The following is a 13,128-nucleotide window of genomic DNA, read 5'->3' on the forward strand; positions in this document are numbered from 1 at the left end:
TTTCTCACATCCCTCTCTTACAGCATCTGCACGAGACTGAGACCATGATGTACATAATTCAAGACTATCGGGAGCGAGCCCGAAGGCATCAGCGGGGGCACGAGGAGGCCGAGGCGAGGCGTCTGGTGTCCAAGGCCGAGCGACAGGAGCTCCAGACGAGAATGGGGGCGGCCGAGGACGAGATTCGGGCTCTGACCGCCGAGCTCGAAGAGGAGAAGGGCGCACATGCCCTGGCCAGATCCGAAGTGCGCGCCGTAGAGGTGTGTCTGGCCGAGGCCGAATCGACGCTCGCTATCCGCGAGCAGAAGGTGAGAGAGGCTCATCTCAAGGCCCAGGAGCTCGAGGCCCGTTTGCTCGACGCGCAGTCCTTGCTCGTCGCTCGGGAACGGGAAATGAAGAACCTAGAACGGAAGGCCGGATATCATGAAGCTCGAGAAAAGGAGGCTCGGGAGCAGGCCCAGAACGCCGTTAAGCTCTTCCGTGAATCGGAAGAGTTTCGTGACCTGCTGGAGGAGGAGGGCGTAAACGGGCTTATCCAGGGCTTTAAGGACTTCCGCAATCAATTACGGTGACTTCTCCCCGACTTCGACCTTAATCTGCTTCAACCAGGAGCGGGGGTCGAAGAATCAGAGGCGGAAGCACTGGCGGTCGACGAGGCCGCCGAGGAGGGCCCGGCTGGGGCGCCCGAGGCTGCTTCCGAGGTCACTGAAGACGTTCACGCGGAGACTTCAGCCGCGGAGGAACCAGCCGTCCCCGAAGTTGCCGAAGACAATATGTCACGACCCCCGCCCCGTTCCCGGCGGGCCGCCGCGACGGTCCTAGGGTGCGGGTAGGCATAAGGCCACCAGCCACCGCGTAGAACCCTACTACCTATCAATCATCAATAGATCTTGAAAAATTTGGCATGATACATGCACAAAATGATCACTTTTCCTATAGTGACCTGTCAGGATTATCTCAATACATACAACACACTACCTGTCAGAGCAGCAATCACATAATCCGTCACATAATGAACCTGGACAATATATATCAATACATTATCTCAGGCATATAACTCATCTGTATAAAAATCTGGTTCCCATTCCATCCATGGTCAAACCCATATCCACAACAGGATCTATGACTGTAACTATGCACTATATACAATAGAAGGTTTATAATACACCAAAAGGTATAAACCTCTATTTACATTATACTATACTATACTATGGAGCGGCACAGCTAGCAAGCAACCACTAATCCTGCTCTTCTCTATACAATACCTGCCCTGCAATCAAAAACACCAAACTGGGGAGTGAGTATATAAATACTCAGTGAGTGGAGTAGAGAGTACTATGCACATGAGACAGAATATAATCATGGCTCGAGATGAAATCTCAAGATCAATAACAACATGAACATGAACTCAACATAGAGAATATGGAATAAATCATCAATATTACCACAATCAATATCAACTCATCTGAAGCATATATGGAATAATCAAGCAAACATATATGCTACTCATGAATATGCTCAACAGATCATAATGCTGGAACATACAAATCAGGTGTCAATATGCTGAAATCATCACTAGACAGCTGTCGGGAGGTGGGTTTTACGCCCCAGGCGAACCAGCAACAACTCCTTACTGTCACATGCATATGCAGGATAAGACACCATACCGATAACATAAATGCTAGACAGCTGTCGGGAGGTGGGTTTTACGCCCCAGGCGAACCAGCAACAACTCCCTACTGTCACATGCATATGCAGGATAAGACACCATACCGATAACATAAATGCTAGACAGCTATCAGGAGGTGGGTTTTACGCCCCAGGCGAACCAGCAACAACTCCCTACTGTCACATGCATATGCAGGATAAGACACCACACTGATCATATAAATGCTGGCCAGTATCCAGAACAGAAATCCATCTCACATCTACATACTAAACGGCACCTCGCGGGAATTCTACATCCGCGGAAAGCCATACTGCACCTCGCGGGGTCTTACTATGCCCGGCGGCAAGCAGAATATAAGTCGTAGGACCGGCCGATCCTACGCCTAGGGCCGTGTCTCCCCCTAGGAAGGGACTGGGCTCCGCCCACCCAGAAGGCTACTATGTGCACAAAGGCCGATGTTCAACCCCATCGACTATAGGTGTCCTGCAGATACTGCCAAGCCATGCATAAATGCCATAATGCACCCTCCCAATACTCTACTAAAAAGGAGTATAATCAAGATTACCACTCACTCGATCATGACCCAATCATAAACTAACATCAGGGTTGGGAGTGAGGAATCACGGGAGTACAATGCAACTCAATATACCATGAGAAGGGCTCTACAAGTCTTTGAAATAGAGGAAATGAAATCAATTTACAAAAGAAGTCATTTCACAATTCAGATCCAATTTAATTACTCATAAAGGAGTATAATCAAGGCTACCACTCACAAGTCTTTGAAATAGAGGAAATGAAATCAATTTACAAAAGAAGTCATTTCACAATTCGGAATCAATTTGATTACTCATCAACCCCTCGTAATTCCTCTCAATGTTCCCTCACATGCATGTACAGAATAATCAAGCATGGAGAATCAAGATTATAGAGGAATCTACTACAATATCAATCAATATGCTCAAGTGGAATCAATTCACACTTGGCGACATTCATGAAAATGAATTAAGAATGCTCATAGTGCAAAGTACATGACTCCCACTCACCTGCCAATCCGGCACGGCCTCGATACGCCTCTAGAATTCTACAGCAGGCAGTGGGGAACTTCTTCCTCTCGTTCCCTAGCTTCTTGCCCAACTGTGACATGCATTTACCATACATTTAGTCTTGTATCAAGGTCATAATCTACGTGCCAATTATAATATAGGGAACTTTAATTGATTCAACTCCCCCGTTCTCTAAATCTTTTCTTTTCTTTCTCTTTTTCTTTTACTATTAATTAACTCATCATTTATGTGTATTAGGGACTCCCTTGCACGAGTACAAGGTCCCTTTTAGCTTGATCTAGACTTAATACCCTATTATAGCATGAAATCCCCTATTTTCCACCCGGATGAACAGTAACCCGGACCGACAGCCGGTTACTTCATCCCGGGTTTGATCCACTTTCAGGACTCCAAATTTGATGAAATTTTTACCTAACATTCTACGCTCATAGGGAATTCCAAAGAGGTAACATGCATCATCATCGGAGGCCGTTTGACCCCCTAAATAATTCGCCGAAGTTGGGACTTCGACACAGTTTTTCCGTAGTGCCGGAAAAATTTGTTAAAATCCGATTCTTCCTCTTTTAACCACCTCTACAACCCTTATCCGACCCCTCTAGACTATATCCACCCTTTGTATAGCCTAATGTCATCAAAAGACTAGATAGGGACGGATATTTACTTTTTTCTTTTTGGAAATCGAGGTCCTTGCGTAGAGGGGAAGGAGATCTACACTTTTTCCTTCAGCTGGCAGCGCAACCGGGATCTCCTTCTTCTTCCTTTCTTCCTTTCCTTTCCTCTTCCTTTCTTCCTTTCCTTTCCTCTCCTTCTTTTTCTTCCTCTCTGTCCGTCTGAGACTCCCTCTCGGTTTCCATCCAAAAGCCACAGCAAACCCCCTAATTAAATCACATCAAAACACTATTCACCCTTTGTTTAATATTATTAAATTCCCATTTTGCCCCTAACACTTCAACATATCTACCGTTATGCCATTAACTTTTGATTCCTTCCAATTTTACCCTTACCACTTCAATGCATCTACAACTATGCCATTATCTTTTGATTCTTTCCTATTTTACCCCTTATATTAATTGAAAAGGACTATTCTATCCCTTTTTATATAAAAAAAAATATTTTGGGGTTATTACATCCTCCCCCCCTTATATAAAATTCGTCCTCGAATTTAAAAGAGTAAATTACCTGTCATAGCTGCATTCGATGTCTGTGCCTCCTGTGGATTTACCGTGAACACCCTTCCTTGCCCTCTGCCTACTGGAGCTGACAGTTGAGATGGTCCAGCACTCTGCTGTGATGTTTGTGCTTGACCTCTACCTCTGCCTACAGGCTCCCTACTACTAGGCTTGTCCATCTGCACAGAAGGATAGGATGCCAAAGGCACAAACTGCTGGGTGGCACCCTGCGGGCATTCTCTGACAAAATGACCCGGCTGTCCACATCTGTAGCACACTCCCTGACCCATTCTACATCTGCCAGGGTGCTGCTTCCCACATATGCCACATACTGGCCATGATTGGAACCTAGATTCAGTTCTGGCCATAGTGACTGGAGGACGAGGTACTGATGGTAGAAAAGTATCTTGTGATTGACCTCTTTTCCTCCATTTCCTCTTACGTGGGACAGGTGGAGCTAAGCGTACAGACTGCTCCATCGGGCCCTCCGAGAGATCTACTCCCTCAGATCTATCTCTACTGCTTTGCCCTTTCCCCATACTCATTTTCCTCTGTTCTCTTTCAGCTCTTTCCTCTTTGTTTCTGGTCTCCCACTGTTTTGCTTTATCAATCAGCCTAGATAAGGTGGGGACCTCTACTGCCAGTACTGCATTATAAAGCGGGGAAATCAGACCCCGCCTGAATCTTTCTATCCTGGCAGCTTCAGTGGGGATGATGTAAGGAGCATACTTCCCCAATCTAGTGAACTCACGAGCGTACTCAGATACGCTCATTCCGGGCATCTGCTTCAGCCTCTCAAACTGAAGAGCCCGATTCTGCCTCTCAACCGGAGACAAAAACTCATCCATCACTGCTTGCCTGAACTCTTCCCAGGTTGGAGGATTCCTACTGTACAATTTGTCCTCCACTTGTCTCTGGTACCAGCCCCAGGCATCTTCTTTCATTGTGAGCCCTACAAGTTCTATTGCCCTTGCATCAGAACAGGGCAGTCTCCGTATCATCTTTTCAGTCTCCTCCAGGAATCTCTGAGGATCTTCACCTTCTTCCCCCTTAAACTCTGGGGTTCTGAGCCTCAGAAATTTCTGTACAGTAATTCCCTCATCATCTAGAGCTCGCCTGGCCAAACTTCTTGGCACAGGTACAGGAGGTGGAATGGATACTACTGACGGGGCAGGAGATTTTCCCCGAGCAATCTGCTCCCTCAGAGCCTGATTCTCCGCCAGTAACTGTTCCATCAATGTATCTCTACTTCCTACATCTCCTTGATCATCAACCCTCCGTCTATCAGCAGGAGGAGGTTTTTCTCTTTGGGGCTCGACATGTGCAGAACCCGCATCCAATGCTATATCTGGCTCCATCCTCCTTCCAGGACGAGCAGGTCCTCTCCTTGGAGGTATTCTTTATATCTCTCTAAAAAAGTCAAAAAGAGAGGATGGTCGTTACACACTGAGTCATGATATATTTTACTGAGTTGTAAATGACTCATAAAATAACATACAGAAAAATCCTATGCTCCATAGTATAATCCTATACTTAATCCTGACTCATCCTATTGCTCTGACAGGACTCTTGTTTAACCTTTGCTCTGATACCAAGCTTTGTCACGACCCCCGCCCCGTTCCCGGCGGGCCGCCGCGACGGTCCTAGGGTGCGGGTAGGCATAAGGCCACCAGCCACCGCGTAGAACCCTACTACCTATCAATCATCAATAGATCTTGAAAAATTTGGCATGATACATGCACAAAATGATCACTTTTCCTATAGTGACCTGTCAGGATTATCTCAATACATACAACACACTACCTGTCAGAGCAGCAATCACATAATCCGTCACATAATGAACCTGGACAATATATATCAATACATTATCTCAGGCATATAACTCATCTGTATAAAAATCTGGTTCCCATTCCATCCATGGTCAAACCCATATCCACAACAGGATCTATGACTGTAACTATGCACTATATACAATAGAAGGTTTATAATACACCAAAAGGTATAAACCTCTATTTACATTATACTATACTATACTATGGAGCGGCACAGCTAGCAGGCAACCACTAATCCTGCTCTTCTCTATACAATACCTGCCCTGCAATCAAAAACACCAAACTGGGGAGTGAGTATATAAATACTCAGTGAGTGGAGTAGAGAGTACTATGCACATGAGACAGAATATAACCATGGCTCGAGATGAAATCTCAAGATCAATAACAACATGAACATGAACTCAACATAGAGAATATGGAATAAATCATCAATATTACCACAATCAATATCAACTCATCTGAAGCATATATGGAATAATCAAGCAAACATATATGCTACTCATGAATATGCTCAACAGATCATAATGCTGGAACATACAAATCAGGTGTCAATATGCTGAAATCATCACTAGACAGCTGTCGGGAGGTGGGTTTTACGCCCCAGGCGAACCAGCAACAACTCCTTACTGTCACATGCATATGCAGGATAAGACACCATACCGATAACATAAATGCTAGACAGCTGTCGGGAGGTGGGTTTTACGCCCCAGGCGAACCAGCAACAACTCCCTACTGTCACATGCATATGCAGGATAAGACACCATACCGATAACATAAATGCTAGACAGCTATCAGGAGGTGGGTTTTACGCCCCAGGCGAACCAGCAACAACTCCCTACTGTCACATGCATATGCAGGATAAGACACCACACTGATCATATAAATGCTGGCCAGTATCCAGAACAGAAATCCATCTCACATCTACATACTAAACGGCACCTCGCGGGAATTCTACATCCGCGGAAAGCCATATTGCACCTCGCGGGGTCTTACTATGCCCGGCGGCAAGCAGAATATAAGTCGTAGGACCGGCCGATCCTACGCCTAGGGCCGTGTCTCCCCCTAGGAAGGGACTGGGCTCCGCCCACCCAGAAGGCTACTATGTGCACAAAGGCCGATGTTCAACCCCATCGACTATAGGTGTCCTGCAGATACTGCCAAGCCATGCATAAATGCCATAATGCACCCTCCCAATACTCTACTAAAAAGGAGTATAATCAAGATTACCACTCACTCGATCATGACCCAATCATAAACTAACATCAGGGTTGGGAGTGAGGAATCACGGGAGTACAATGCAACTCAATATACCATGAGAAGGGCTCTACAAGTCTTTGAAATAGAGGAAATGAAATCAATTTACAAAAGAAGTTGTTGCTGGTGGTCCAAATCGAGAACGATTGACACGACGGTGTGAACGGGGTTCCGCCTGAGTTGTCTTGGTTGGTGCTGGTTGCGCTCCACCTTCCGCCAAGGAACCTGCAAACAAGCCTTGCACCACCACCAGGGTGGTGATGGCCCTCCGACGGTCAAGTCAGAGGAGATTGGAGGAGGAGAGATGATAATCACAAGTGGGAGAGAGTGCTCTGGGAGGTATTGCTTACCCCCCCCCTTCTCCCCCCAGCCGCATATATACCTGGCTGGGAGGTCTCTCAGGGGGGTTTGTCGTCGTGGGGCACGATAGAATGGCCACTGACATGGCCGTTACGGGGCGTCGTGGAGCAGCGCTGGGTACGGTCATGGCAGGGCGTAGTGGAGCTCCGCTTTGTACGGTTGATACAGGAGATCGTGGGCAGCATCGGGTACAGCCGTTGCAGGGAGTAGTGGAGCAGGAGGCCGCGGCGTGCCTCTGGAGAATAGCCTGTCGTTATCAAAAGATCTCCGACTCGGGGTCGGAATGCTGGATCATAGGGCAGCCGACCCGGGGTCGGGCTGCGAAGCCGAGGAGGTCCGACTCGGGGTCGGAGTGCTGGATCATAGGGCAGCCGACCCGGGGTCGGGCTGCGGAGCCGAGGAGATCCGACTCGGGGTCGGAGTGCTGGATCATAGGGCAGCTGTAGCTTTCCTGGATACGCGTGCCGATCACGTGGGGCATGGCGGCTCAATTCCCCCATAACAGTAGCCCCCCACTTCCGAGCCTGGAACCAGAAGGGGAACAGGTGAAGGGAGTGATGTTTCGAGATTGCCGCCATCCTTCGGAGAGGCGCGCGCGCTTCAAGCTTCCCGCCTTCTTTATGGCGTATGGCGGTTGCTGCTGACCTGGCAACCTGAGGATTTCGGCGGACATCCTTCCTTAATGGTGTCGATTCGCCTTTGGGGTGCGAGCGACCCTTCGGCGGCCAGGCGTCTTCTGGCGTCATCGAGGTGTCACTTGCCCTTTCGCCTATTTAATCGGGGGCCCTCCCCCGTCCGTCTTCTTCTTTACGGACATTTTCGAGTTTCTCCTTTGCGCTACCATTGTTGCCGCCGAAACGTTCGCTTGCTTTTCCTTTGACGCTCTCGGAGCCGTTCTTCCTCCTCTTCAAGTGAGTTTTCCACTCTTCTACTTTGAGCTCTTCATACTTTTTCTTTTTGTACTAGTGCACCCCAGTCGTTCCGGCCTTTCCCTCCTTCTTGACCCCGTCCTGACCGTAGATTGGCCATTAGGGATGGGCGAAGTGGGAGCAGATAGCATCAAGTCAAAACTGGTCGCCGAGGACTTAGACGGATTTGTGGCTCGGTACCACCTTCCCGAGGCCTGCAATGTCACGCTCCCAGGGCCTGAGGAGAGGATGTCTCATCCTCCTCGAGGGAAGATCGCCATCAATGAGGGCATCCTCCAGGCCGGGTTCCGCTTTCCCCCTTCAGACCTAGTCTTACAGGTGCTCCGGGGTTTAGGAATGGCACCGACGCAACTGGTGCCGAACTCGTGGCGTGCTCTGACGGTCTTCCAGGTTCTCTGTCGCTTGCATGCGATTCCCGCCACCTTGAACGTTTTCTGGGAGCTCTACGGCCTGAGCGGCCACCCCCAGGACAAAGGGTGGTGGTGCTTCGCAGCGCGGCGAGGGTGCGGCCTTGTCAAGGAGGGTCCTACCTCCATTCACCACTGGAAGGAGCGCTTCTTTTTCGTTGATGCAGACCCCTCCTGGGAAATCAGGGCAATCTGGGGGACGCCGGTGAAGTCCCCAATTGGCCTGTCGAAGTTGTCGAGGGAGGAATCCGAGGGCGTCGCCGCCTTGAAGGGGTTGGTCGCCGAGGGCCAGCTTCCCCCGGTGGGCCGCCTTATTTCTGAGGATACCTTGGTGAACGTCGGTTTGAGCTCGGTCCCCACCGACCGTGAGTCCGCCATCGTTTCTTTAGCTCTTTTCTTCTCTTTCGTTCCTTCTTCCTTTCGGTTTCTCAGTCCCTGACCATCCCGTCCTTCTTGCAGAGGTCGACGACGTCATGCGGTCGGTGAAGTCGAAGGCTGTTGGTAGGGCGTCCCTGCTGGAAGCAGTCCGGAGGAGGAAACGAGCTCTTCCGAGCGGGGCCCCACCGGCGAAGAAGTCCCGTAAGGAGATACCTCCGATGCCGACCGACGAGTCCGGGCCCACCGGTCAGGGAGATGTCGTGGGCACCGACCGGCAGCTGACGCTGTATCAGCCCTCCGGTGGTAAGGTTGCCGCTACTCCGGAGGTGCCACCTGAGCCTGCTCAAGACGGACGGGTCGGACGTGATCGGTCCCCGACCCGGCCTTCGACTCGGTCGGCTCCTGATGACTCGAGGAGGGACGCGCCGAGGCCCCGGCCGAGCAGGACCCTATCAATTCCTGGGGCGACCCCCGCCCCGAGCGCGATCAGCCGGACTCTTCCCCAGGCGATGGATAAGGGTAAGGCTGCAGAACCACCATCCGGCTCCGGGGAGAAATCGGGGTCTGCCTTCACTACCGATGGCGCCCGAAATCTCATCGAAACAGTGTTGCTGGAGAAGGACCGTCGGCGGGTCCGGGAGTTGGATGTCTCTGACGTTGGGGCCGCCAGCTGCGTCTGTCTCATGTCGGTGAGTGTTCTTCTGGCCGTCTTTCACCATTTATTGGCTCTGTTGTTCTCCGCCTGACTCCCTTATTTTTCCTATTTCTTAGCTCGCCCAGTACATGATCCGTCTGGAGGAGTGCTACAAGGAACAGGCGGGGCTTTTGGCGAAGGCCGAGGACCGGCTGAAAGCAATGGAAGAGGGAGGCCGGGCTGCGGCAGGCAGGACGACCGGGGACCTCGAGGCGAGGCTCCGGGAGGCCGAAGAGCGGGCACTCGGCTTCGCCGCCCTGGAGGAGCAACTGTCAGAGGCTCGGGAGCAACTCAAAGCCGCCTCGGGCCTCGAAAGCAGGGTCAAGAAGGCGGAGGAACGGGCTGAAAAGCAGTCCCGGAAGATCGCGGACTATCGAGAGCGGTGGGAGAAGGCCCAGCGGTCTGCCGACAACGCCTGCGACCGAATCCGCTCTTTTGAAGCCAAACTAGGCGAACTGGAGTCGGCCCTGGAGAAGTCATGCACGGACGTCCAAGAGCTCCGTTCGCGCCTGAAGGAAGCCGAGGCCGCTCGGGTTGCTACCGAGGCGAAGCATAAAGAGGCTCAGGCTGATCTGCTGAGGGTCTCCTCTGAGGCCGAAGGCCGGATTGTGGCGAAGGTCTTGGAGGCCAAGGCTCAGATTATGGAGCGAGCTGAGGCGGAGCTGGCCGAGAAGAGGGCGGAAATCGGGCGTCAGGCGGTAGAGGCTTATCGCCAGTCCGCCGAGTTCGCCCATGATATGTCGGAGGCAGTGCGGACCTATCGCCAGTCTGACGAGTTTGTCCATGACGCGTCGGACGCGGGGGCCGAAGCCTTCACCTTGGGCTTCGAGGAGGGCCTGGCAAGGGTGTCGGCTAAGTATCCCGAAGTTGACCTGAGCGAGATCTCCCTCCTGGACTCCTCTCCGGCGCCATCGCCTGCTGGTTCTCCTGCTGCTTCCCTACCTCCCGCGGACGAGCCCGGCGTTCCCGACCCGGGAGTTCCTCCAAGCTGACCTCTTGTACCTTTCATTGTCTTTTTTATTTTTGTATGTCGGCGTTTTGCCCAATTGTATGGGCCTCGGCCCTGAAAATTAATGCACGTTGAATATTTCTTCATCTCGCCCTCGTCCTCTCTTTTTTTTTTTTTTTTTTTTTTTTAGCTCTTGGTTGCTTCTTGCTGACTTTTGATTCCCGAAGTTCTTCCGGCGCTAGGCCAGGCATCCGAGGGTTAAACCTCAGGAAACTCTTCCGGCGCTAAGCCAGGCATCCGAGGGTTAGGCCTCAGGAAATTCTTCCGGCGCTAAGCCAGGCATCCGAGGGTTAGGCCTCAGGAAATTCTTCCGGCGCTAAGCCAGGCATCCGAGGGTTAGGCCTCAGGAAACTCTTCCGGCGCTGAGCCAGGCATCCGAGGGTTAGGCCTCAGGAAACTCTTCCGGCGCTAGGCCAGGCATCCGAGGGTTAGGCCTCAGGAAACTCTTCCGGCGCTAAGCCAGGCATCCGAGGGTTAGGCCTCAGGAAATTCTTCCGGCGCTAAGCCAGGCATCCGAGGGTTAGGCCTCAGGAAACTCTTCCGGCGCTGAGCCAGGCATCCGAGGGTTAGGCCTCAGGAAACTCTTCCGGCGCTAGGCCAGGCATCCGAGGGTTAGGCCTCAGGAAATTCTTCCGGCGCTAGGCCAGGCATCCGAGGGTTAGGCCTCAGGAAATTCTTCCGGCGCTAAGCCAGGCATCCGAGGGTTAGTCCTCAGGAAATTCTTCCGGCGCTAAGCCAGGCGTCCGAGGGTTAGGCCTCAGGAAATTCTTCCGCTCGCTGGTCGGCCAAGGCTGGCGCAAGCCGAAGCGACCGGTCGGGGCTTCCGGCTAGTCTGCTCCCGGGATGATCATTGGGTTAGCCAGGCATCTGAGGGTTGTCAAGCCTCAGGGAAATTCCGCTCGTTGGTCGGCCAAGGCTGGCGCAAGCCGAAGCGACCGGTCGGGGCTTCCGGCTAGTCTGCTCCCGGGATGATCATTGGGTTAGCCAGGCATCTGAGGGTTGTCAAGCCTCTGGGAAATTCCGCTCGTTGGTCGGCCAAGGCTGGCGCAAGCCGAGGCGACCGGTCGGGGCTTCCGGCTAGTCTGCTCTCGGGATGATCATCGGGTTAGCCAGGCATCCGAGGGCCGAGCCTCGGGAGATTCCACTCGTTGGTCGGCCTAGGCTGGCGCAAGCCGAGGCGACCGGTCGGGGCTTCCGGCTAGTCTGCTCCCGGGATGATCATCGGGTTAGCCAGGCATCTGAGGGTTGTCAAGCCTCAGGGAAATTCCGCTCGTTGGTCGGCCAAGGCTGGCGCAAGCCGAGGCGACCGGTCGGGGCTTCCGGCTAGTCTGCTCCCGGGATGATCATCGGGTTAGCCAGGCATCCGAGGGTTGTCAGGCCTCAGGGAAATTCCGCTCGTTGGTCGGCCAAGGCTGGCGCAAGCCGAGGCGACCGGTCGGGGCTTCCGGCTAGTCTGCTCCCGGGATGATCATCGGGTTAGCCAGGCATCTGAGGGTTGTCAAGCCTCAGGGAAATTCCGCTCGTTGGTCGGCCAAGGCTGGCGCAAGCCGAGGCGACCGGTCGGGGCTTCCGGCTAGTCTGCTCCCGGGATGATCATCGGGTTAGCCAGGCATCCGAGGGCCGAGCCTCGGGAGATTCCACTCGTTGGTCGGCCACTTGTCGCTCGCCGCCCATCGGGGTTTCTCTGTGCCCAGCCGCGACCGTGTTTCTCCTCTCCTCCAAGCGTTGCCTGGGGGGAACACGAGAAGGGTATTAAACGCTAATTAATGCGTTACCTGGGAAATCGGATCGCCAGTTGCTGCTGGTGAGGAGTGTTAGTTGAGCGGCCGCGATACGCGGGTTCTTCGAGGAGGATGCGGCCTGGGCGCGAGCGGAGACACGTGGACCTAGGGGTATACGTCACCCGGATCGTCCTGCACAAAGAATGCGATTTAAGGAGAATGACGCTTAGGAAATCGCGGGGAGATACGCCTCGGGAGCCGGAACGGCTCCGGATTCAGTGCGCCTGCATTTATTGGAGCCACCCGTATCGGAACTACCAGGGGGCCGCAGCTTGGCTATAAATACAGGTGCAGGTACGATGGAATTTGCCAAGCCGGAGCTGCAGGTTGCCATGGATCGCGGACCTCCTCCTTGGCATATGACTGAGAGACTCCTGTCGAAGGAAAGGGGAGGCGCTCCCCTTACAACTTCAGCCAACTAGCCGTTTCATCTGGGATCAACAAGGAGGGTCTCCCCGGCGGAACTCCGCTCTAGGCGTTTCATCCGGGATCACATCTCCCCTCCTTGAAGTTCAGCCTCCCGGTTGAGCTCTGCGCCGGACGCTCAATCCGGGACCGCGCCTCCATATACTCTTCCCCCTT

General features: G+C 52.5%; 1 protein-coding gene across 1 annotated transcript in view; it reads right to left on the reverse strand.

The window, feature by feature from the left end:
• Positions 1-626: 626 nt before the first annotated feature.
• LOC149751455 (uncharacterized) overlaps positions 627-13,128 on the reverse strand; it is a 40,912-nt gene continuing 28,410 nt past the window's right edge. The window contains exon 7 of the mRNA XM_089926898.1: positions 627-705. Coding sequence (XP_089783024.1) covers positions 627-705 — 79 coding nt within the window. The remainder of the gene's footprint in view (positions 706-13,128) is intronic.

The sequence above is a fragment of the Phoenix dactylifera genome, chromosome 13 (genome assembly GCF_051530095.1).
Source record: "Phoenix dactylifera cultivar Ajwa chromosome 13, Ajwa_hap1_PhDact_Kaust_v1.1, whole genome shotgun sequence".
Classification (NCBI taxonomy): domain Eukaryota; kingdom Viridiplantae; phylum Streptophyta; class Magnoliopsida; order Arecales; family Arecaceae; genus Phoenix; species Phoenix dactylifera.